The 26,883-nt window shown below is 39.8% G+C and overlaps 1 protein-coding gene across 1 annotated transcript in view; it reads left to right on the top strand.

The window, feature by feature from the left end:
• LOC117258889 (N-terminal EF-hand calcium-binding protein 1-like) overlaps window positions 1–21,595 on the top strand; it is a 34,010-nt gene extending 12,415 nt beyond the window's left edge. Inside the window, exons 3-12 of the mRNA XM_033630107.2 lie at window positions 4,837–4,945; window positions 6,348–6,373; window positions 6,672–6,769; window positions 14,186–14,444; window positions 14,591–14,670; window positions 16,673–16,726; window positions 17,399–17,511; window positions 17,660–17,737; window positions 17,893–17,984; window positions 20,369–21,595. Coding sequence (XP_033485998.1) covers window positions 4,837–4,945; window positions 6,348–6,373; window positions 6,672–6,769; window positions 14,186–14,444; window positions 14,591–14,670; window positions 16,673–16,726; window positions 17,399–17,511; window positions 17,660–17,737; window positions 17,893–17,984; window positions 20,369–20,397 — 938 coding nt within the window. The 3' untranslated portion in view covers window positions 20,398–21,595. The remainder of the gene's footprint in view (window positions 1–4,836; window positions 4,946–6,347; window positions 6,374–6,671; window positions 6,770–14,185; window positions 14,445–14,590; window positions 14,671–16,672; window positions 16,727–17,398; window positions 17,512–17,659; window positions 17,738–17,892; window positions 17,985–20,368) is intronic.
• The last annotated feature ends 5,288 nt before the right edge of the window (window positions 21,596–26,883 follow it).

Here is a 26,883-nt window from a genome sequence, read left to right as displayed (position 1 = left end):
TAATTAATGCTGTATTCAGTGCAGTGGCAGGGAGGATTGTAGACTGCTGCAGAATCCTCAAAGGATGCAGTGATGTACAGAAGTGCTGCAGCATCTGTAGCTGGCTCACTATTTTAGCAACTGAATTTCTCCATTAATTAGTCCAGACAGATTTGACACCTGAAATTTGAACCTGCGAACAGAAAGTGTTTTCAATTTTTTAAACTTAGAACACACAATGATTAAAAATTCGTTAAAGCTGAAATACTGAACTAGCTTCACTGTGTTTCTCTGTAAGGCGAGTTTATTTATGGTCTCGGTCTGCTCTTCAGTCTATTCTTTTCTCTCTCATTCTCCTGAATTGCACTGTAGGGCTTTATGAATTATTGGTGCTGTTTCGGTTTTTAGCACTTTAAGCTTACCCTCAAGGAAGAACGGTCCTGGAAACATAGGAATGTCAGTACAGAGAGAGAGATTTTTTTTGAGGTCGCAGGTGGATCTGCAGTTTTATTAAGTGTGAAATGAGACAATTAAAGCTAGTAAACTGCTGTGCTTCTGTTGTGAGGCACTGATTTATCATCCGTCATAACAACACTTCAGATTTCCCTGCAGAGGTGTCGTATTGACAGTTGTTAGTCACGAAGCTTTGAGATCAATTGCTGCTTAATCTGCATATCCTCTAATTGAATCCCGCTGTATTGGGAGCTGAATGTTGATGACAGTGACAGCTTTTGTGCTCACACAGCTACATGAGATTTTGTCTAATATCATCGATATATTACATCGTAACTTATCATTTAAAGATATTAATCCACTTCACAAAGTGGGACAAGCCTGCACAAGCATGAAATAAACGATGCAGAGTATTTAATCGCAGTGGGTACAAATTTAATATTGAGAGGAGGACAGTAAATTTGTGCTTTCCACTGTTCCAGTGTATAATCAGTGCATGTGGTTGCACATGTGGAGGAAAATGTCTGGTCTGCTCTTATGCTGCATTCACGTGCTCTTTGGATTTTCCTATTTCTCGAGGTGGGACGTTGGTCCTCCTGCTTGTAGTGTGGAAACAACATGGATGCTAAAAAGAAGATGTGTTGTATTTAATTGCTCAGAGCATTTAAACAACATGTTAAAGGCTGTTTCTGCACAGGTACATTCACTAAAACCACAAAAATATTACTTTACCTGACTAGTTAGGGTTAGTGCTAATAATTAACTTTACTAACCAATGTAGGTCACTCTATATGGACAGCAACTAACAGTTACAACCTAAAACCATGTCAGAAATTACATGTGAACAAAAAATTGATATGTAATACAAAAATTAACACATTTGTTTTTACCATCAACCAAACATTAACTGTCTCCCACCAAGTTTTTGTGTATATGACATCAAAGTCATCAAGGCATCTACCAAAACCACCAACTTTCTTAGTTGTTGTTCTGATTTTAGAGCGGTATTCACATGAAACTTCCAAGTAAGGAACAAGTTTTTCGGAATATTTTGACACTAATTACATGATTCTTACTGACAGTTTTTTACCTAAAAATGCGCGTTTGTTTTCCCTGTTACTGTTCTCCGGACAGATCATGTCTCTGTCCAGCAGAGGCTGAGATGCAGCTGCTAGCAAATATTTTTGCCATATTTGCTTGATAATTGACAAAAATAGTTAACTGATTATCAAAATTATTGCTGATGGACTAATCTCACAAATCCTCCAACATAAACAACAAAATAGGATATTTGTCATGAAAACGAGCCACATGACCATGTCCTGATGTGGTATTCTGTATAGTTAAGTTCTGGTTAAGGTTTGGTAAAGATTAGGTAGCTTAAATCTATAAAAGCATCTCTTTACTTCAGGACGCAGCTGGACGACAGAGGCTTGTACTACGAAGCAGGGTTTGGAGTTAGCGAGGTTAACTTCAGGGTATGGGATCACAGGCTGTCAACATCTCCCCGACCTCTGACTAATCAGATCACTGTAGAAAAAGTATCCATTGAAAGTCCAGAGTCTCAGGTAAAAATGAGTAGCCTATATATACTGTTATAGATCAGTAGAATAATTTCATTCTGCCAGTGCTCTGTTTCCACTGTTATAAAACAGAGCTTCTAACAGAGAGGTCGTTTACAACACTAAACGCATGCTTTTGGCAGTACTTTAATTCATGCAAAGTTTATTTTAATCTGCAATGATTGCTGACAGTGTTGCTAATTTAACACTCTGATTCCATCACTGCAGCTCAAAATAACATGAGACACCAGTGTGATGAGAACTGGGAAAAATAAGATATTTTATTAGAAAAATAATCCACACTGTTATTTGACTCCTGTAGTTATAAATGCATCATTTGGGTCAGATAGCCTTCATCAGTCATAAACTATATAAGCTACTTATCTACCCTTTTACTTTGGTAGCAGAAACAGTCTGGCATTACGTTAAAGTGTTTTATGTGACATATTCAGAGTAGCTTTGTCAGCATCCAACTAAATAGCCAAAAAATAGTCTATGATAGTATTTTTAATGTTTCTACATTTTCCGTTAAAGGATTACAGTGTTGTTTATATCCCATGCCACCGACATTTTACTGTCTCAGAGTGCCATGACATCATGTAAAAACTATATCAAATGTGCATTAACAATAAAGAAATGATTGTTTGAGTGTCTGTGTCACTTTAGATGCGAACAAGGGACCAGTAGCATCTCTGGGTTTACCTGCTGTACCGCCAACTCTGTAAACAAGGGAATAGCAAAACAAACCCACGTTGCATGCTGCGCCTGCGTCTTGGAGACTGTTGCTAAATTTGGTTGATGCTGAACAGTATTTACCATGAGTTTTTCAAAGCATGGTTATCGAACATGGTTTTAATCAAATTCTAATTTGATATGGTCGTACTAACAGTTGAGAATGTTAGCATGGTTTATTGTGAAACCGGCTTCATCCCCACAACCTGCAATACTGTCTGATTTTCAGTTGAGGAGAGTCTCACTAATCAATTACTTGACTCACCCTATCAATACCAATTGTCAGTTCATGTCTCCAAAGCCTACTTCTGCACATTGTGATCATGTGATGAAATTCAGAAACAAATCACAAATCTCCCAGGCTAAACACATGCTGCACAGATTACTGTCCTGTGTTTGTGAGCCAAACACAGTCTATGGCGAGAAGCTCAGACGTTCAACGACTGCAGCTCTGCTCCTTAAAAAAACAGCAACACTTGCATAATGTGCCATCTGAGCTGCACTGTAACTTTTATTCTGGTGTCTAATTGGGTGTGAATCTACACCAAGGCAGATCTGATGGAGAAGGCTGGAGAATGAGTCAGAGGTGTAACAGATTGTGTTTACTCCTACATCATGTGGAAAGATTTTTACAGGGAAGTTTGAGATAGATATTAGGATTCTAATGGCCTCATCTTCCATCTGAAGTTTAATGTGGCCAACAAATGTTCAGTAAACCCACAGATTTACATCTTGAGGGCAAGAGTGTTGGTTTCGTTTCAACATTGAGGGGGGAACATATGAAATGGGAGGGTTTGGGAGTCGTTTTGAGTATCAAATATTTAATTTCCTGCATTCTGGTCAATTTTTATGCACCGATTTATGGTGTAAATGTCTTAAATTTTGTGAAAATGAAAGTCATCTGCTACTTTCATATTTGTATTGATAGGGATAAATGTACACGTTGTAAATATCCATATTTATGTGTCCCCTGCATCCCTGCTCTACCCCCCCCCAACCCGAAATTTATGCCTATGCTTAAGGGTATGACCAGTATATAGTGATTCAAAACAGAACAATGTAAAACACTTTCCACTTGAATGTTATTAGTAAACATAGAATAAAACTTGAGGCAAATCTCTTCTGGAAATTTGTCATTTTGCTCGCAAGCCTTTGCTGCATCGTGTCCAGAGCCATCCACTGTGCGAGCTGGCAACATGTCAAAATAGTTCTCACAAACATAACAGATGATATGATTTACTGTTGGCGCAGGCCTATCAGTCGGAGCTCTGTTGCCTGGCAGGGATCTCAGAGCCAGGTCTCAAAAGGCTTCAGTGCTTACAGAGCGAAGCTGGCGAGATGGAGGCGAGATCTCATTACCCTCTGAAGTTAGTCCGTTAGTGAGCGCTGCTCTGACTACTCAAACTAGCCCTCAATCCTTGCTCCTAATTTCCTCGGGACCCCGCGGACCCTGCAGCACACAGCCCCAGACGCTGCTTATCAGAGGCGGACTGTGCTCACTTTCAGCATCACGTCTTTCTGTTTATCCTCTGCCATTAACACACTGGTGTGAGATTGCTTGATGTGCAAACTGTGTTTATTTGATTTTTACAAAATTGCAAGAGGGGAAGTGAATTGCAGCAGAAATCAAAACAGTGGGTAAATTATTTTGCAGTATCAGGTTTCAGCCATGAGGAGATAAAAGCAGAAATGTGGTGTCCTTTAAAAAGAAGCTGTGGCGCTCAATTAGGTAATTATTACTCCTAAGAGCAGAAATTGGATTTTCGGCTGCATCACAACCCATTAAAACAAAAAAAAAATTTGCTGCAGTAATGGAGTCACACAAGGGGAAATTAGTTTAATTCACTTTTATGAGAAACACTTCTAAGTGTAGTTTTGTCCTTGACAGAGGGTTTAAAGCTAAATAAAGACAGATCTTGGAGCTATGCCTATTTATGTGAATTATTTTCATTTGCAACAGCATCAAGGTTATCTCTGAAATTAAGTAAGTGTTGTGAAGCCAAAGTAGCCTTGTTCCATTATATTGAATAATGTAGAAGCTCTTCATTAAGGTGATAAAACCTCTCAGGGTTCAATGAGGTGTAATTTTTACGGGTTTGTCTCCTTTCAGACGATGGGAAGCTGTCCTTGGAGGAGTTCCAGTCGTACTTCACTGATGGTGTCCTCACTGAAGACCAGATGCAGGAGCTGTATTGCTCCATCGACAGGCAGCAGACAGAGTGAGCTTATCTCCCTTTTGGACGTCCTCCAACTCTCCTGCCATCTGTAGCCCCTCCTGCTCTCCTGCTGCCTGGCAGTGAGATGTCAGCACCTCCCTTCAGTGAAGATTATGTCAATATTCCATAGAGGGCTTTAATTCTGCCGTGAAAGATTCAGAGTTTACAGCACTCTGTTTGCACACAGATGAGCACACATATGATTAGGAAAGATGCAAAACATTTGCCTCTGCCACCGGCTTAATTTAAACTTTTTAAAAGATGTTATTTGGACTAAAAAAGTCTGGTTTTATAGTAAAAAAAAATACACGAGAGGACGTTCTTTGTGTGTGGGCACAACAATGATGAAGTAGAATGAGAAATCTCTCAGGCGTTACAGCTTTAGCTACGCTTAAATGTGCAGCTTAACTTAATTTGTGTACTGTCAACTTTAGACAGAAAGCTTGCAATACACAACAAACAAACACTGTGCATTAATTTAGATATTGAAGGTAACATAATCATATCAAATACCAAGTTATTGAAACCATAGTCTAATACTGACTGAAACAGCACACATGATCCCTTACACATTTTGCCCAGACTGTTCATTACAGCAGCCTACATTATAATGAGTATAAATACAGCACATTATTCTCTATGTGCACTCAAAGTGCTTCTAGGTTTAGTTGCAAGGCAGTTGCTGTGTTTAATGCCTTGTCTGAACGCCCCTCAGAGATCAGGCATAAAAATCAATGCCTTCTTGATTGTGGAAAGCCACAAGAAAACAAGAGTCTACAGCCATGCTAGTGACTGAGGCTGAGGTTGCATGATAATGTCAGCATGCAAACACACTGGCATTAGGCAGGTATTAATGTGTACAGGTTTAATGTTCACCATTTGAGTTTATCTTGTTAGCATGCTAACATTCGCTAATTAGCACTAAGCACAGATGCCATATCGGGAGATATGATGAACTCACTGTCTTTGGTTTAGTTTTACTCACTGTTTGAGTGTTTCGGTTGATTTTAGAGTTGACTTATTTGCAGGATGTATGGAGAGTTGCAAGATGACGCTAACTGATTGTCTTGACTGTTGCATTAAAAAAAATTAAAACAAAATCCCCAAACAAACATTCCCCAAATGAGCAGGCCTTTACAAAAACAAAGTTCAAATCAATGGGGTATAAAACGACTTCATCAAACAATAAAAACTAAGATTAACCAAAAACATGGCAGTTAAGGACTGTAACCCTGTGGTGTCTTCCACGCTCTCCCAACTCACTTCAGCACACCTGCCTTTAACTAAAAGTTCCCGAGATGCCAGGTCAGGGAAAAGTGGGAAGTTTGGAAATTTAGTCTATGAACATGTGTGGCAACCCTGTCTTAAATTAACATCTTTTTTTCTTCTTCCCATTGTCTCACAGAAACCTGGACATAGACAAACTCTCAGGTAATTATGTGTCATTCTTGCTGTATTTTACTGATCTTGTTCATAAAAATTACTCTCAAAACTTTACTTAATATAAGATCACCTTTATGTATCACAAAGGCCTGAGGTTTCATCTGTCCAATGATAACCATAACTCAAACATAAGCATGCCCCCGACTCTGAAATTAAGGTGTAACAATGACATTGACATAACTACTTTAATTTAAATTAATGCCATCAGTGTGATTTATTTCCCTCTTGTGGGAAAACACCACTGATCAGACACAAAGTATGCTCAACAAATCTTCTCCTCCTTCAGAGTACTTCACTCCACATCTGGGGGAATATGTCAATGTCCTGTCTGCTCTGGAAAAGCTGAATGTGGCCATTTTGAAGGCCATGGATAAAACTAAAGAGGTGGGTGATAATTTCACCTCTGCACAGTGTTTATTTAGCACAACATCAACAGACTGTTGACCATTTATTTTATTTATTTATTTATTTATTTTTTATATATCCTTTATTTAACCATGTGAGTCCCATTGAGATTGACATCTCTTTTACAAGGGAGCCCTGGCCAAGAAGGCAGCAAACCAAAGTTACAACAATACAACAACATAAAACATAAACACAACAGTACATAGATACATAAAGTACATACAGTACACATCAAATTCAAAGAAAGCAGCTACAGACTTCTGTTTTTACAGACTGTAACAAGCATTTAAAATCACCCAAGGAAACAAGGTCAGCCAATTTTAGTGTTTTCTGGAGCTGATTCCAGGACCAAGGGGCATAGTAACTAAAAGCAGACTTCCCAAATTCAGTGAAGGCGCGAGGGACCGAGAACAACAAAAAGTCCTGAGAGCGCAGGCTGTACCCACTAGTAGAGCGATAGAGGAGGCGGTTCAAATAGCCAGGGAGTAGCCCTAAGATGGCTTTGTAGATAAAAATATGCCAATGGAGCCATCTGCGATAGTTTAGTGATATCAGACCAGACCCTTCATATAAGAAACAATGATGGGTGAGAGATTTGGCATTCAAAATGAAACGCAAGGCACCATGATAGACTGTGTCTATAGCCTTAAGGGATGCAGCAGAGGCATGCATATAAAGAACATCACCATGATCAATCATGGGAAGAAAGGTAGCCATGACAAGTGTCTTTTTGGCAGTGAGATTAAAACAATGCTTGTTTCTAAAGTAAAATCCTAGTTTAATCCTGAGTTTTTTGGCAAGATTTCCCAAATGATTAGAAAAAGTAAGTTTAGAATCAAGCCAGACTCCAAGATATTTATAGGAAGCCACTTGTTCTATGCACTTTCCATCAGTGGTGAAAATGTGAGGAACAGGAGGCTGGGAGTTGGATCTAGAGAAATGCATGACTTTTGTTTTACTAGCATTTAAAACCAGTTTAAGATTTTTAAAATCAGCCTGAATCGAGCTAAACAATTTTTGGAGGTGCTGAAAAGCGCAAGACAGAGAGGAGGCACAAGAATAAACAATTGTATCGTCTTCATACAGATGAAAGTTAGATGAATCAGAATTTTGTCTATCTGTGCCAATGTTGTTTATATAAATCGTGAACAAGATAGGCCCCAGAATAGATCCTTGGGGCAATTGACTTGGAAGATGACCTCTGACCATCGGCAAGGACTGTCTGTGACCTGTCAGTAAGATAATTTGCAAACCAACTAACATAGTTGACACTCAAGCCAATATTATGGAGCCTATTGATTAAGATGGTGTAGTCCAAAGTGTCAAATGCCTTAGACTGCTGCGCAGTGTTTATTATTATCATCAAGACCCTGAATTATGTCGTTCAGCACCTTGGAGGCAGCAGTTATAGTGCTATGACCTGATCTAAAACCAGACTGAACAGAGCTAAGCTGACCGCTTTCTAATAAAAACTCCTTTAGCTGGTCATTCACCAGGGATTCCATAATTTTTGCAACCACTGAAAGTTTTGAAATAGGCCAACAGTTGTTCAGGCCAGAGGGATCCCCCTCTTTAAAAATGGGCAAAACATATGCCTCCTTCCAAAATTTAGGGATAGAATTAGTGGACAGGGATAAGTTGAAAATATTAGCCAGGGGTTCAGCTATGAGTTCTGCTGAGAGTCAGCTTTCAGAACATTTGTAAGCATCCGCCATGCTTCCATAGTTTCAAGCTGTTTTTTTTGTTTGTGCCTCAGCTGTCAGTCTGAAACCCTCTCAGAGGTCTTTGAGATCACTCTGCTGTGGTGGCAATACAGAGGAAAACAGAACTGCCCAGCATGACTGACTGCCTGATACCCGCTCTGCTTGTTCTCACTAACAATACATTTTCAAATATGAGCTCAAAGAAGCTTGCAACACAAGCCGTGCTTTTAAAACTGGCCTCCTCTAACAAGATAGTGGCCGTCAGCTTGTTAGTGTGAAAGACACTGGCAGCTCTTTGTCTTTGTAAATCCGCTGGACGGCCAGTAAAGAGAAAGTAAAGTAATTTATGTAAACATCATTCAGGGCTCTTTTGGAAACGATTGAACTACAATATGTTCAGGCTGATTTCACAATATGGCGAAATATTTGAGGTCACAGAGATGCAGCATTCAAAGAAAAATAATAGATAATAATCTGTTGGTTATTTTTCTTCTTAGTATTTAAATTATGTAGTTTTAAATGCCAGAAAATCATGAAAATGCAACATTTTCCCAAACTAAAAATGATCCTTATTCTCAGACCAACAGTCTAAACATGACAGATCACAGATATGCTAGCAGCTCTGTGAGGCTGTACTCTACAGATACAGTGCAGTTTCAGCTAAATGCTAACAGCACCTGCTAACGTGTTTACGGTGATAATGCTAACAAGGTAACGTTTAGCATATATACTGAGCTTACCAAGATTATCATGACTTTTCTTGATTTTTAGCTTTGCTGTTTAGCAATACACAGAGAATACAGCTGAGACTCATGGGAATGTTGTTAGTTTTGTAATTCTAAAGCAACATATAAATTAAATATTAATTAAAAGTGTGACCTGATGATGGTGCAGGAGTAAAAGTCTGAAGATCACTGAAGTTATTACATTTCATCCTGAGGGAGTCATGTCTCAACCAAATTCATTCAAATAGTTTCCAAGACCAAATGGCTGATTTATGAAGCCATCGCAAAAGTGCCAAAAACTGCAGTCTGTCTAATGGCCACTTGAGGCTGGCTCCAAAAGTGAGTCAATCCCCATAGACCCCCATGTTAAAATGTCAAACTTTACAGCGAATCAACATGTTTACAGCCTGGTACAAAAAAACAGTTAAGTGTCTAAGGCTAATTTCCCTGTTCATGACAACTGTACAGTATGGGGGGTGAATTTTTATATAAGCCACGCATTTACATTTGTCCAAATATTACCTCAAGTCACTTCTGGCTTCAAATATCCAAGATGTCGACAGCCAAAATGCCAAGCTCGAAGCCTCGAAATTGACGTCTATAAACCAGTCGGTGACAACACTGTGGCTGAGTTCATTATTTTTATACACTGTGCGTTCCAATACCCATACTACCATACTATATAGTATGCCAGAAAAACATTTAATATGTCCCAATACATAGTATGTCAAAAATACTAGGATGTTCTACTACATCTGGTCCAGTTTTGCAGTATGCAAGCCAGCATGTTTTCCTGGCGACTCTGACCCACAATCCTCTGCACACAGCGACATGACAGCACATTCAGATGACCGATGACCAGTCCATTAGTAATAACAGGAATATTAATTGTTAAATTGAATAAAATGATCTTAAATATAATCAACAACAAAAGGCCATAATTATTAGATAATAATTACAGAGAAATGTGTGGCCTATGTAATTTCACTATTGTGAATATTTTATGTAAGAATCTATAATGTATGCAGTTATAACTTATTGCAAAATAACAACATCATAGCTGTCTGGGTTGACTTCCATTACTAGCAAGCTTGGTGAGCGGCATTTTGTTTTATCATCATGGTCAAAGTTCAAGGTGTAACATTATGAGGACGTACAGGAGTATATCCCAACTGTGTGCATTCTGTATGCAACAGTACATACTTTTTAAGGGCAGCTGCTGTACCTGCTAAAAGTAAAAAGAAAAATTATGCGATTTGGAATGCACCCACAGTCTATGGTCAAGACATTTTTGCTCAAAATCGCATATGTGAACTTCACAGTGGTGCCAAGGGAAATCTTCAGGGGATCACAAAAGTCAGTGGGATTTATCATCTGGGCACCATATGTATAACATTTCATGGTAATCAATCCAATAGTTGTTAAGATATTTCAGTCTTGACCGACATTGTACATGTGGCTAATTACAACCCAAAGATAATCAAGTAAGATATAAAATGGAGGAAAGGAGCAAATCCTCACATTTCAGATGCTTGAATCAGATTAAACAGTTTCCAGTGATTTTCTGTTGACAAATTAGTTGATTAACTGAATATTCAGCACGAGATGCCGTGTTAACTTTCATGTAATTTGCAGTAGTTGGGTACGTTCTGTAACATGAGCAGAAACACATGAATGCTGTGATTTGAACATTCAAACAAAAATCACCTTCACATGGGACCAAGATTTCTTCTGGCATTATAACACATTTTATTACTGCTGTTAACTCTTTCGTCCTCACATGACAGCAATGATTTAATTGCACTGTGTTCATTGAACATAACAATGAGTATTTTTCTGCTTTTTATTTCAAACCAGTACCCAGTTACCAATATCATAACCTTTGGTTTCATCACTCATATGTTACGTCCTAAAAGTAAACTTGAGGCTGAGGAGCTGAAAAAGAGATCAATAGCGTTGAGTTCAAAAGAGTGAAACTTACGAAACCAGCGTTTCTTTCACATGTTTTACCACATAACGAGTATCTCATCAAATCACGAGCCTTGAGCTGTGAAACATGCTAATTAGAGCGTTATGAAATCCTGTCATGAAGCCTGGTCAAGCAGAACGGTATACTGTATATCCCATGAGATGTAGAGAGGATTAAAGTGTCTGCCCTCGACATACATGGCTGTAATCATGTTGTTTTAGGCAGACACAGTTGAGATCGACATCAGAGAACTTCCACTAAGACATAATCAATAGCTCAGCTCAGCGTTATCGACCTTATGTGAAGCCACCTGGTGAATATTTATTGCTATTCGGCGAGGGAAAAGAATCAGGTGCCGACTGTGAATAGATGTAGACTTATTATGAGGTTGTTTTCTGTGATATTTTCGCTGCAGTGCAGGAAGTGGGTGTTGCTGATGAAGAGAGAGAACATAGGGGGATAGCCGAGCATAGATGACAGTAACTAAGGCTGACAAACCCCCCAGATGTCCAACTGATCTGACTTCAGATGTCCTCCACAGAACTGCACCACAAACATGCGGCCATTTTTCTGCTGCTCTAATCTCCCTCTCTTTCAGTGTCTTTCCCTCCTTTTTAATCCGAGTCCATTATTCACTCAGATGCACACCTCTCTTTCACTGTTTTATCTCTTTTCTCTTTGCATCTGTCTTCTCTGACACTGTAGTTTTCCCTTTCACCCATGCCTTCCAACAGCTCATGCATTTTTCATGTTGCTATTAGTCTGTCAAAAAGCTTTCTCTGCCCTAAAGAGCAGCTGCCTTTTTAGCCATCCTGAGATCCGCCTTAGTTATTAAATTCTTATTGCAAACTCGAAGATAAAACTGATCCTATAGCAGTGCTCAAGGGCCACCAAGGCTCACATGTAGCTTTCACAATGCCTGGAAACAGACGAGAATGTGTCCTCTGTGTTGTTGTGGTGCCTCGAGATAACAAAACATCTACTGTGATTTCGCAGCTCTTCTGTCTTGAAAACAAAGGGAGGAGAATTTGAGAGAAGGAGTGGGGTTCATTACTCATGTTGTGCAGTGTCTGCGGCCGAGAAAACGCAGCACGTAGAAACAAGGACTACATCAAGCTTGGTGGTCATTTTTCAAACGTCTCCTTGTCATTGTTTTCCAATCTCTATTTCGTTGCACCGCAGGGTGCTGGTGATGTTGACTGGGTTCATTATCCACAAAATCTGAGCTGGCAAAAAAAAAACAAAACGCAGCTACTGCACTGAAACTTGTAGTTCTCAGAAAGTCCTCCACAGACTGGCACTAGACATCCATTTATTATCATAACATCACTTTCCAGTTCATGAAATAGAACATTATCACTGTGTTACCAGACATGACAATGCTGCAACAGCTGGGATTGTGAATCTGTGTGTGTTTGGGTGTGCCATCATGGCGAAATGTGTTCAGGTGACACAACAAAAGCCATTTGGAGTATTTTGTCTGGTGTTTATACGGCTGTCTGTGTACAGATTTTGCACAATAGCTTTGCAACCATACACGATGCAGTCATGAAACTTTACAGTGTTGTGATCAAAATGAAGGCAGAGTTCGAAGATGGGTGTGGTCCCAGCAAGGGAGGCAGCGGCAAAGCTATTCAAAGAAGGCTGGGACACGCTTTTTGACCCAGTAGTTTAAGGTTTAATTTAAGGTAATCTACACGGTGATATTTTCACTCAATGTTTCTGTCTTTACTCCTTTGTGCTTTGGCATGTGGGAATAATTCTATTTTAACTTGGTGTTAGGTTTCAGTTCAAAAGGAGCCAAATGCAAGACACAAGGCAGGCAGGTTGCAGGAGCAAAGGCGAGCTTTAATTACAAGAGCTGGGGGATGTTCAGTCTCAAGATGGTGTGCACCATGTTGCTACAGCTTTCAGGCTGAACGACATGTTTCTGTGAAACGGTGTGCCATGAGCTTCGGTATGTTTTCTCTTGTTTGGTGGGTGTGTCAGAGTCGTACCCAATTAGCAATGACATGCAAATGTTAAATACAGTTTTTGTTTATATTTCATACTTGCTTTGGTAATGTAAACGTATGTTTCCCATGCCTGTAAAGCCCCCTTAAATTGCACTAAACCTTAAACCAAACCTTGAACTGAACCTTAAAAGTGCGTAATACAACAGGGTGTTCAACGCACAGCCATTTCTGTTCAGTTTTTGTCGGGGCTTAATGCAGCCCTGGTTTCAGTCATCAAAAATAGGCAGGCAACAGAAACGTGAGGATGCAGGCAGAAATAATTCCAGGAACCAAGTGCAAAACAGAACTAACAAACTGACTTACTAAACAAGAACTAACAGTATGACACGAGGAACACATGGACCAAAGACAAATCAGGGAATGAAGCCAGAAACACAGACGAACTGATAATGAAACCGGGAAAACACACAGACCAAGAACACAAAGGAAGGAAGGGAGTCAACAAAAGACAGGTGTCAGCAGGGCTAATGAGGAACAGGTGAAACAAATCAGGGTGGTGCAGACAAGGCGGGAACATGAGGTGTGACCTCCACAATAAAACAGTAACTTCACAACTAACAGCCAGGATCATGACATGTAGTTCCTCTGACCAAACAACTGCAATAGGATACCTGATACATGCGGATCATATTTCTTTTTTTATAGGCGAAGTGAGAAAAATAATCCTGACAGACAGACAGCCTCAAAATACAAGGTTTTCAGGGTATTAGGCAACAATCTGACAATCAGCAATTTTCATGCTCACAAAGCTGAACGTAACATGCATCAACAATCAGTTGGTGTCTGACTCGCTGCTTTTTGCTGTTTATATAATCACCCAAGCTGAAGATTAACAGGCAAAACAAGTCCATCATATAATCTACAAAATCACAAGAAACATTTCAAGAGATAAGAAATAAATTAACAATGAAAAAATATGTTTTTTTCACCTTACATCATGGCTGATTCTTAACCTTCCTTTTTACCCTTACTGCTCCATTAAGGAGTACCAGGGTTCATCAGTGCTGGGTCAGTTTGTGACACGCTTCCTGCTGAGGGAGACCTCCACCCAGCTGCAGTCCCTTCAGTCTTCACTGGACTGCGCTATGGAGGCCGTTCATGACCAGGGCTGTACTGGGAGAAGGATAGTGAAGAAGCCCGAGGACCTGCCTATCCAGAGGGTGGCCAAACGCCCCGGCCGACGCATCCAGAAGAACATGTGTCTCTCCCCTACTGACCCCTACTCTGGCATGCTCACCACAGGTACGTTTCAGAAACATTGTGATTAAGGTACAAGAGGTGGTAGTAAAATGGTGTATAGCAGTGTACCCAGCTCAGGAGAATGCTCTCAGTAGGTCATCCAAAACAAAAAATGCCTGTTGTGCTGATGTTGTGTTTCTGGGGATCAGGGGTCAGCGTGGAGCCAGACAACCACTGGGGCTCCCAGATCAACCAACTGGAGCAGCTCATAGACAAACTGGAGTGTGAGGTTTGTACGGAAGCTTCATATTTAGCTAACTTATGTGAGAGTGTGTCTATCTTTTCATCTAACTCTCGGCAAGAAAGCAATTGAGTGTATTTCCCAAAATGTCGATCTTTTCCTTTTAATATATAGTAATATAAATGATAATAGATTTCAGTTGTAGACACTAGTTGATTTAGGCAGTGATTTAGTGCCGTATAGAATATTTTATTTTATGGGCCCTCAGTTCAGATTTGAGTGGGTATGTTTGCTCAAAAAATGCTCTGCTTTTAATGATCACCACAGTCTCTAAAATTAATGAGACATACTGGTATTGAACTGCCCATGGGAAGAATGAATATGTAAGAGTCTGTCCATTCTTGATTAATAGCCTTGTTTTCCCCATCTGCTTTTCCCTCTTCAGAACACGCTATTTAAAATTACTTCTCTCTGACTCTTATTTCTCCGACTCTCGTCTCCCGTCTTGCCTCTGTTGTGTTTGTGTGTATCACACTCACTCTATTATCGCACAGATTTGATTGGCTGAGTAGCGTTACGTGACATGATTTAATGCACGCATTTGTTTTCTGGTTGCTAAACTAGTGCTACAAACTGTGCTCAAGCTCCCAGGCTGAGTTCCCAGCTTTGAGGCCATTTTTACATAGTGGCCAAAAGTATTACAACTTCCCGGTCCGTCATGTGATGCTATTGGGTGGAAAAAGACTTTTTCGCCAAGACATATATTGGGAAAGACATGTCTGTGATTCAGTGGATCATACATGTATTTTGAGTGTCGCAACTGAGCCCCTCGATGCAAAACATCATACTGCAGAAATTGAGCTTTTTTTGGGGGGCTTCATGTGCCGCTGAGCAACTTTCATAGGAATGAACAGGACCCCGCCTCCAGTACTGTATCCAGTTCTCATTATACATCCATGGCTGTGTGGGTTTAAAAAGAATCGCACTGTCAAAATACAGACCTGGGGGATGTAGATGGGATGCATATTGGTCATTTGGCTAAAAAGGAGGGTGGCATCCCCCCTTATCCCCCTTCAAACTGCCACCTGGTTATAAGCATCTCTCACAGTTATGGAGAAAATCTTGTCTTGAAGCTCTTCTTTAAATCAGAATTTAAGTCCTTTGAAGGAGCCACAGGATCACTACAGTGCTTTTCCAACACGGTTTACAGAAACATGTTTTTGTGTCAGTTTTATTTGTTACAAAAATTTGTAGCCAAAAGGTTTTTCTCTTGAGGGAGAATTGCTCTTTGTGAGGCTCAGGTTTAAGTACAGAGGCCCAGCTGTTACAGACAGAAATGTCAAGCCGATCGTTTGAGCCGTGCTGTGTGTTTGCAGAAACACAGCGTTCACCCTGTGGTTCATGTTGTCAGGGAGGATGGTTTGTGCAAAGTGTGTGTGTGTTGTTGTTGAGGCCAGCGACACAAGCTTTATTGAACTTCACAAACTGAATGTTATGCATAAGCATCAGCCTGTAAATACATGCTGTGCTTCACTCAAATGCTCAGTGCTTCACACAGATATTGATGCATCAGTGCAGCCCTGGTATTGATGCACGAGGATAACAAATGTATACAGATGTTTTAATTTTGTGAAATGTACAAGAAACCTCCAGTATTTTTATCTGCAGGTCTGAAGAAGAGCACAAATGGTGTCTTAGTGCTCCTTTGGGATTTGTTTCATTTTTAAGTTTGCATATTTATCAGAAATTGTAGATGAGGTATTTTCCAAGGTCAGATACCAGCGCTGCAAGGATAATGAGCTCGCCTGCTAACACACTATTAATTATGTTTTCTTATCTTGGCCTTGCAGACAAGAGTGTAGTGTAACCATTGTTCTCAGGGCTGCAGTGAGGCTGTTGGAGGGTTAATATGAACATCTTCCTTGTGAAAGCCAATGCTTTGTGACAGACTATTACTACAAGCTAGTCTTTTGCTGGATTCAGTTGAGCCGCTTTTGCTGTTAATTGTCGTTCTTACGACTGACTGAAATATTTATGTCATCATTTTCAGAGTCCACATCTTGAACCTCTCAAAGAGGACACATTGGCAGGGACGTATAAATCGGTGAGTCCTACAGTACATGTGCTGAATAGAGCCCTTCAGCGTGGTTTCTGTCGGCTGACATGGAGGTTAGCGTGGCCAGGGTTCCTTCGTCAAAAAGCCCATGGGAATTTTCCATCGGATTTTGGATTATTGCAGAAAATAAGCTCTGTGGCAAACAAACGTTTATGAAACAGCACCGCCATGAAGTTGTGTTAGGTGTAATGATGTTCTCTCGTCCCATTTAGCCACTTGTCAGACACATTAAAGCTTCAAAATTCGCGAGTTTGGAATCTACTGATGTGTTTTATGTCGTAGAAAAAACCTAAAAGGCTCTTCAACTTGTGTAAACCACAGACCTTATTTCAGGCATCTAACCAAATCCATTCAAAAAACCCACTGACTTTGAGACAAGGGCTTGACTTTGGGACGAGTGCTAAAATGCTAACTCATTTCTGGGCATTTTAGGACTTATTCCTGGAGCACTCTACATAGGTACACTAGTATGCAGGGCTGTGTCAGATTATATAAGATATGTTCACACAAAACCAAATTAAAAAAAACAAAAATATTAAAATGTTGCTATTTGTTGAGATGTTTCCAGTGATTTTAATGTATTTGATTCATATATTTATGAATAGCTAGAATGACTCATACAACTGCAAATGTGCCATGTGATTTGTTTTCTCTCTCCAGAACATACTGCTGGTCCAGAGACAAATGTCTGTGAAGGAGAAGGATGTGGAGCAGTTTCAGCAAGCTCTTAAAATCTACACAGACACCACCAGCAGCCAGCAAAACAACCTGCAGTATGTCCCTTTCTCTGCCTCCGTGCCTTTGTTTGCCTCGGGATCTTTCCGTGATTTGCTGCAGCCCTTTCAAATCGCTTTAATTTCCCCAAACATATGAGATAACCCCGTCTGCCCTCTTTTTCTCTCTGTGTCTTTTTATTTTTAGCGTTTCAGTCCAGAACCTGCCAGACAGATCATGCTTCATCATGTACGAATTTTGGCAGGACCGTCTCTCCTGGATGAGGTAGGATCAGAAGGGCTTCACGGCATATCAGACTGGAAAACATGCTCTGAGAATTTCACTGCTGAACCAAAATGTGCCCTACACACCGAGCTGCTCACAGGTTCTCTTTGAAGTGTTATTGCCTTGCTGAGCGTTTCATCTCTCTCTCCTCTCAGCTACCTGCAGTCGTCCATCAGTAAGACCTTCCAGCGCTGCATTATCGACTCACTGGAAGAGCCTGAGATGGTCTCAACCATGCTTCTCCCAGGTAGAAACCAGACCCTTAATGAATAATCTGTAGCCTTTTGAAGGCTGCCATTTCATGTGCTAAATCTCACACAAATCCAGTTTGATTTAGTTTTATGAATTAATGATAACTATTCTCAGTAAAACTGTGAGAACAGAGTTAAAAACAGCATGACCTTGTGGAAACGTATTATTGCATTTGTCTCACACATGAAACGGTAGTTTTAAGTCTTTCAAGATACAAAGGATTATCTGCGTCTTTCTGGGAGGATAATTTGTGGGAAACAATAGAGTTCAGGTAAAAAATACATTTACCATTAAAGCTGCTAGAATCAATATTTTTAGATTAGTAAAAGATCAAACAAATATATGAAAGCAGTCGCTCATGGATAAATATCACCCAATTCTTCACTTCCCCTCAGTTCTAACAGAGCATTTTAAGAACTTAATGTTTTGGTTCACTATTACTGCTCTCAGTAGTGTAATTGATCCAAAGTTCTGCACACCTTAGTTACTGTTGCTAGGTTGGACAAGCTTCACAAAAAGAAACATGGTGACACTGGTTTTGTATAGGTGGGTGCCACAGTGTGTATGAGATTTTTAAGGACGACAGCATGTGATGGAAGGATATACTCATGATGGGCTGCTACAAGTAGTTTCCAAATAAGTAACAACAAAAGTTACTTTGGGAGAGCACGTAGCCTTACACAAGCAATATAAACAGAGGCAATGTGTTTCTGGCCAACGATAATTCATGTCATCTTAAAAATATGCAACTAACTTATTTGTTCATTTCCTAATCTCTTTATCATTACCGCAGAAATAAGGAGGACCTGGCTGATGTTGGTGATCTAACATTATGCTAATCCCTCTTGATGTGGCCATATATTAGCTAGCTACTTAGCTTACTAACATTTAGGATGTGATAACTGCTGCATTTAACTGGATTGGAACTCGTGAGCTCGTGGTTACATTGGGAAGCTGTGTAGGATTTAACAGTCATGAGAGTACCACTGTTAGGCAATGGCAACATGCTACCATTGGTATCTACAAGCCATCAAGGCTAACAATATAGCAGCCCAATGAGGGGGTTACGTAATGCAGGAAATGCAAACACATAATGACAGAGGGAAAAGATGGGACTGTTGGTAATATCAACATTTTCCTCTGATGTATTGTAAAATTATGACGGAAAACTCTATACAACTAAATTAACAATATATTATCTTACCATCCACTATAAAACGAACCTCCATGGCATCTGGCATTTCTGAAAATGTCAGCAAACACGTCACAACTCGTGAACTCTGAGCTTTCAGAAAATGTCCACTTGCAAGGTTTTGGATACCACAAGATGCATGTGCATATGCACTCTTCTCGTGAACACAGTAAACATGACTCCATTTGAAGGCAGCAGAGACAACATAATGTGTCAGTGAAAATTATGACACCTATGTAATGTGGCGAGTGTCAGTTTCAGAGTTCCCTTAGCTACATCTTTTAACCATCTTCTTTTCAACATAGTTGAGCCAAACACACAGCATTTCAAGTATAACAGGAAAGGGGACAGTTTACTGGGGGTCTGCCAGGCTCCAAGCCTGCTCAACTGTTATGAAAGGTCAATTTCTAGACGCAACTGGCACCTAAAAAGCTTTGTTTAACCTTCTGTGCGCTACCTGCCTGGCACCGAATGGCAAAGTTAGCAACCTGTTTCGCTCAGGAGGAGGTGGAAACCAAAACAGAGCTAAAAGCAGAGTGAATATTGGACTTATGTTCATTGGGTGATCAGAAACATGCCTTTAAATTAGTTTTAATTTAGTTTATTTAATAAGGGGCAGCACAAATGAACAAATACACATGGTATAAAAATGCCAGAATTATTCAAGATGCTATTTTTTTTTATCTGTAGTCCCTTGGCCAAGGTGTTAAACAAGGCTTCCTAAAATACAACAAAGCTAAAAACTAAGAAACTGGGCATACGGTTTTTAACACTTCTTAAAACACATCAAGTGAAATAAAAAAGAAGAAGAAAAACAAGAGCAGAAAAATTTTAAGACTGAAAAAGGACGCTAACACTAATCTTGCTCTGTATCTGCTGGATGTGTAAACAGGCAACTGTTTGCCAACTTTAAAGGTTATAATGTGTCAATGTTGTGTGTGCAGCTTGTTGGATGTGTCCCCAAGTGGCAAAAAAACACCCCAAAACAAAACAGTTAATGCAGGTTTAATGTGTGAGAAATACTATTTTAGATAATAAATTATAGTCTTAGGAGGCTGTTGTTTTCTTGAGGGAAAAATAGAAGTACATGTTGACATTTAGCCTCTCTTCCTGTTGTCTTTCCTCATTTGTTCGGCTCAATCAAAGAGCACAAAACATTGATGTTTAATTATTTTTTCATTCGACAGCTTCCTGGTGGATTATGAACAACAACTGACAGAGCAACGCTGCTGCTATTCAACACAACAGAAGCAGGAGGAAGAGCTGACTGTGTAATTGTTTTACCTCTTTTGTTCTTTGATAACACTTTTTTCCTCATGGCATGACCAGGATTGTTTTTGCAAAGCTCTGCTCTGAGGTCATTAAAAAAGAAGACAGGCGCTCAGATAAACCAGTCAAAGAGTGACACAAATTAAAACCTTGGAGAGAAAGCATAAAGTTAATGCAATATTTTATTGTGTGGTCAGGATTTGTGCCAACTTTCATTCCACAGGCCCATTTCTGGTTTTAGTAGAAACAGAAGAAATGGAAAAAAAAGATTTGCATGATTTCTTATTTCTCAGTGCTCGTTTATTTCATTCGAAACTACATCTTAGAATAGGTATAATGTCACTGATGCCACAAAAATAGAAACACGTGAATGAAACTGACCTGTCCATCCATCATATCCCTCACTCAGACGAAAACAGAAATAGTGGTAGGGTCCTGCATTCCCCTTGTTCTCTCTGTGGTATTGTGCTTTGTTGTCTCCTTCAAAGCTTTGCTGCCAAGCGTCTTTTTGCTGATGGGTTAGACAGCCAGTAGAACATAGTTGATGAGCAATGATGGTCCGCATCTAAACTTTTATCATCCGTGTGTCACTCCTGCACTTTAGAAAAAGATGAAACGTGGACCTAATTGTGAAGAACAGATATTTATTGTAAATTGTCTATTGAAAATGTAAAATGAACCAAGAGCTGCACTGATGTTTAGTGAGACATTAGCAGACGATAACAATTAAAGAAATGACGTCTGCCGTTTGCCTGTACTGTTACTCTAGAATTTAAACTTGAAAGCCATTTTACATTTGCAGTGTGTAATCAGAAGAGTTCAATACACACGAAATAGAAGTTTATATTTTGAGTACAGAAATTAAGCAGATACTCTTCGTTGTATGACATTAGAAAGTATAATAAGATTGTGTACAGTAGTTAATGAGAGATGTAATGTGTTGTAGAACATTGGTAAATGTATGATAGTTTATTGAGCTGTGGTTGCTCGGATAATGTGAGGAATGAATGTGGTCACTCTTTTTTTTAAGTGTTTTATCATTTCTTTTATGAAGAGTATACAGTTGTTATGTGGATGCTATGTTTGTTTTCTGGCATGAAATAAAGTTCATGACGTGTTGATGACATTAAATGATTTTAACTGTCCCCTGTCCCAGTGCTTGTGAATTTTGATCTGATAGAAAATTATAGACATTTATTAAACAAGGGGTTTTTTTTTTTGTTGTTTTTTTTTTTTTTTTTAAAGATAAGTCTTTCGAGGTGCTTTAAAAGAGTATGAGCTCTCATCAGCAGCAGCTAGAGCCTCTGAGAAGCACTGGAACAATTTCAAGCCCACCTTGTGTTGAATCTGGGGCAATTGGCTCCTTTTCACTCTTCAAAGCCGGTTGATTCCTTCTCAAACACAACCTGAAACCGCTCTAACCTAGAAAATTGGAGGCTGGAATATTCACTGCAGCAGCTGACAGCTCACATTCAGAGTATATTTTCTGTCTCAGTACAAATCAAGTTTGACTTCACAGCATCTTTATTTCAGAGTGCATTAACTCCCCTCAAAAATAAGGAGTTTAAGTTGTGGAATTTTTATACTTAAAGTGAAACTTGGGTATTTTTCAAACTAGACCCCATTTTCCTAAGTTTTTGTGTCTCAGTAATGAAGGGAGACACGTTTTGAAATTGGACCAGTATTGAGAGAAACAGGCTGCGATGTAATGTAATGAAATCCCGAAGGGCAACTGTGCACTGTCAGTTTACGTCCATAAAAAATGTGCTTGTTTTTGCTGCTGACATGCTCACACTGTTATTAGGAGTGTCTGCCAACATTACACTGAAGTACCCAACATAGAAATGTTTTTCTGTACCTTTCACTGGTCTGTTTGTTAATTGTGACCAAGTCTCGCTCAAGGAGAAGTCTCATTCTGAAATCTCACGAGAGGTGACATGTTGCAGGAAAAACCACGGTGGAAAAGTTTGTGAGAGTTGGAGAGAGGAGTGCTGGGAAGAGTTGGTCGTGCAGGCGTACAGAAAGCAAAGCTTAATGTTACCTAAAAGACTCTGAATGTCATGGCTGAATTTCAAAAATGTGGAAAGGTCTGCGACATTTCAGAACAAGACTTCTGCTTCATACTGTGTTCATACTACAAGTAACAATGCAACAGCGTGACAAGCTACAAACACCAAATCACTGTTTTAGTGTTGCTCAGGTACTCGTTAACACAGTTAAGGCATAGGCTTATGTGTCTGGTACAAAACCTCGACTGAACGTTTAGTTTATTTAGTTTATCAAGGGACAGTGTGCAATAGCATTAATCATTTACAAGAGATGAGGAGATGGTTGCACCAGATTTAGCAATAACTGCTAATTTCTATCTGTAGTCCCAACATATAATTTACAATATACAAAGACCACAATCTAAAAACCAAAGAAACCTAAAATACAGATGAACAGAGGACAGCACAGAGACAATACAGACATACAATTTCCACATTTAAAATAACCAAGTTGTTACAGTGCAGGGAGGAACAACTTAGAAAACACTAAAAGGCAGTCCAAGTAGCTCCCGATATAAAGTGCAAGGCAGGAATGTGCATAGATAAAGTGCTGGTGTTGTTGTTGGTTGTCGACAAAGTGCTCGTAGCAGCAAAAAAAGTTAGAGTTGATAATAGTTTAGAGTACAATTCTAATTTGGGATTGCAGGGATGATTAAATACCAACAATGGTAATATGACAGAAATATCTGTAACAGAGCTCAGATAAACAGCAGAAGAGACAAACGCAAAACGAGACATAATGACAGAGAATCAGACAGGAAATCTGACAGCAGCACCTAGTGTTGGCAACATTGTTTACTCAGGAGCCGTTTCTTTGTGGCAAGGCAGAAACTGCGATAATTCCTGTTGATTTTCAGATCACTAGGGAGTCTATTCCATTCTCCGATGGCCTTGATGGAGAAAGCAGATTGACCAAAGGATGACTTTCTTTGTGGGATTTTACAGTCTCCTCTCGTCGCAGATCTTAAAGCTCTTGTTCTCTGTTCAGAGCAGGGGAGTATGAATTTTTTTAATGGTGGGGGGGCTGCATTATTGATTATTTTATGTACTAAGCAAATGTTTGATAATGTACTTACATTGTCAAAGCTTAGTAAATTGTATTTGGAGAGAATGTTGCAGTGGTGGTGCTGTCTTGGTTTTCTGTCCAGAACCTTCAATGCTTGCCCATAGAGAGCTCTGATTGGTTTTAGAGTGGTCTGGTTAGCTTGGGTCCAACATGGCATGCAGTATCTCATGTAGGGGAGTATCATAGCATTGAAGTACATTTTTGCAGCATCAGCTGTTAAAGAGTTCCTGATATGAAGGAAGTTCATGATGTTGAATTTCAAAACATGAGCCATTTTTTTGATGTGTTTTTTAAAGCTCAGATTTGAGTCAAGAGTAACCCCCAGGTATTTAAATTCCTCAACATTTTTTATCGTTTGTCCTTTTACAAGTATTTCAGGATATCTATATTTCTTATTCTGTTTCTGAAAATACATAGTCACTGTTTTGTCTGTGTTCAGTGTAAAGCATGACTGGTTGAGCCACTCTGATATTCTCTCCATAGCGTTTGATAATGTAGCAGCGACTTCATCATGGTTTTTCCCATGGGCAAATATAACTGTGTCGTCGGCATACATTACTGTTTCAACTTCATCTAAAGTTTCATCATTTGGTCAAAAAAATAAAAAAAAAAATGCTTCTGTTCAGTGACTGAGTCCCATTTTAACATCACATTTCACCGCCCCATTGCATCCCTGTGTACACCACAGTACACAGAAAGCTAGCATAGCATCAGCTAACTCAGCTAAATAACACAATAAAGTTAACACAGCCAGAAACAAAGACATGATTGATGGATGCTTTCATCGTGTCACTGTAACGCTGAAAAAAGTTGAGGCCAGCTCAGCTTTTGTTTGTAGTGCATCGCGCCTGTTGCCAGCGAAAAGTGTCAGATGTATGTATGTAGCTTCATGTCACCGACTTCCATTGAAAACAGCATTAGTGAGACTTGGTCACAATGATAAACAGGCCCATGAAAGGTAAGGAAATATGTTTAATTTCTCTGCATGGTCTTTTGTGTAATGTCAGACACTGCTAATAACAACCTGAGCCTGTTAGTTCACCAAACAAGTATTTTTAATGGACATAAATTGATGGTGCACAATTGCCCCTAGGGATTACACTGCAGCCTGTTTCGCAGCTGTGGCTACAGCGCTCTCTTTCAACACTGGACCAATTTCACAAATTGTTTTCTCCTTTAGTCACTTCGACACAAAAACATGGGGGCCAAATTAAAAAAATACCAAAGTTTCCCTTTAAGATCCTCCTATTACATGTACAATTATCGCACATATGATGTTTTTCTCTAAGTATGAACACTGTATTGTTACATCTAAATATCCACTTATCATTCATGAGTGGTTATCAGACATGGGCCAATAATATAATGTGCTACCTAGCAACAGAAAGAATACTCAGATCAGTCTTAAGTAGAAGTTCATACATGAATCCTATTTACGTATGTCACATGATTCTAATGAAACCTAAATAGCTTGAGGTTATTACAGCAAGCAGGGAGAGAGCCAACCTGTCAGGTCCCAACAAAGCTAAAGTCAAATGAAAAGGTTTGTCTATGATACAAACTGAAGGAAGTGAAGATGGTGCAGGCAGGAGGCCTTTTACAGCTGCAGCCTCTAATGGAGAGAAAATGCTTCTGCTGCTGCCTCAAATCTCGTACCCTAAATCCTTTCCCGCTGCTATTTTCTCCACAGTGACAGTGAGGTTTATGCTGGGATGCCTCGGCCAAAACAGCTGCCAGTTATGTGGGCTAAAATACATCCTACATATGTTCCATGTGTATGTATAAGCAGCAGCGAGCCAGGTCTCCCAGAGGCAACGATGGTGTATTTTCAATCCTAGAATCACTATTCTATCCTAGGGCAAGATGTGCATTATTCACACAGCAGACTGAGCCAACACGAATAAATGTGAGGTGGACGTATGAGAAGGTGAGTCAGTCAGCATGGTCTGGATTAATTGCCTGTAAATGGATGTGATTTGTGATGTTTTGGCACCCATTAGCAGACGATGTTAATGCACCTGAGTGTCACTACTCAGCTTTTTGGTCAATTAGGAGCAGCTCATGTGTTTGTGTTTGTGTATGATTAAGAATAAGTGGTTAGAATGGTTGGAGACAGAGGGATGAACTGGCTCAAGAGAAGAAGAAGTGGTGTGTGAAGACAGGGAAACAGTGGCAGAGGAAAATCAGGGTCAACTGTCAGGGCACATTGATGCTGAGGGGAAGCGAATGTAAGCAGAAAGCCTGAGCTCCGAGCTGCTCAACACACACACACATACACACACCAGTGGCCAGATTTGTGATAAGCTATAAGGTAAGAGGAGGATGGATGGATGGAGGAATGCGGAGGAGTAGGTGGAGGTGGGAGCGTGGAGCGGAGGATTCAGAGAATGCAGCGATGTGTACGGCTGCATGTCTTCTAGCATTTTTCAGGCCAGCTTAGCGACAGTTGATCAAGGAGGGATTACTGATGGCCCAAGGCACAAAATACATTTCTGGAATTAGGAGGCGTTTGATCTGTCTTATCAGATGGGCTCCGCTGCCTACTTTCATTGGCCACACATTGGCTGTGGCATCAGCGGCGGATGACACAAACATAAGTAGAAGAGTGCATCAGCTCATGAGCAGAATAACTGGAGCTGTTGAGATTTTTGTCAGGTTAATGGTGGGAATAAAAAATAACATTCAGCATTAGGTTACACTTACTGTATGTTCCTGCTCCTGCCATGGGCGGATTATGAGGCAACAGGCCTCTGGGCACAGATATGCAAGAGCCCCCACCACCTCTCCTACATAAGAGCAAGACACACAGATTTTGTGGTTGGTTTGCCTCTTTTTTGGTAGTTATTTTCTCTCTATGGAAGCAACGAAGAAGGGGAATATAAAGCACACTAACACACTTTTTGTGGTCACTTTGAGTCTCTTCCTTGTCAGTACGTATTATGTAAAGTGACACTTTTTTTCTTTTTATTTGATTTTCAAATAAAGCATATACATATATAAACAAACATAGCCAACCAACATAAATAACACCTAGACTTAAAGACAGACAAGACAGAAGAATATCCATACAAAACACCCCAAAAGAACAGATGCTGTAATATATTACAACTAAGAATGATAAGCTAATGTTTTTAAAAAGAGATTGTCCAGCACAGTGGTATTGACATCAACAGATGTAGCGATCAGTGACTGCCGTCCAGGGATAAGCAAGTCAGTGTTTCTGGAGGAAAAAGTGTAATGGTTCCTAAAGTTGCCAGAACATGTCTGATTTATTATTGAGATCATAATTCAGTTTCTCCAGAGAAAGCACAGCTGATAT

The sequence above is a fragment of the Epinephelus lanceolatus genome, chromosome 8 (genome assembly GCF_041903045.1).
Source record: "Epinephelus lanceolatus isolate andai-2023 chromosome 8, ASM4190304v1, whole genome shotgun sequence".
NCBI lineage: Eukaryota > Metazoa > Chordata > Actinopteri > Perciformes > Serranidae > Epinephelus > Epinephelus lanceolatus.
Note: the sequence above shows the minus strand (reverse complement) of the source record. Positions and strands in the feature narration are given on the sequence as shown.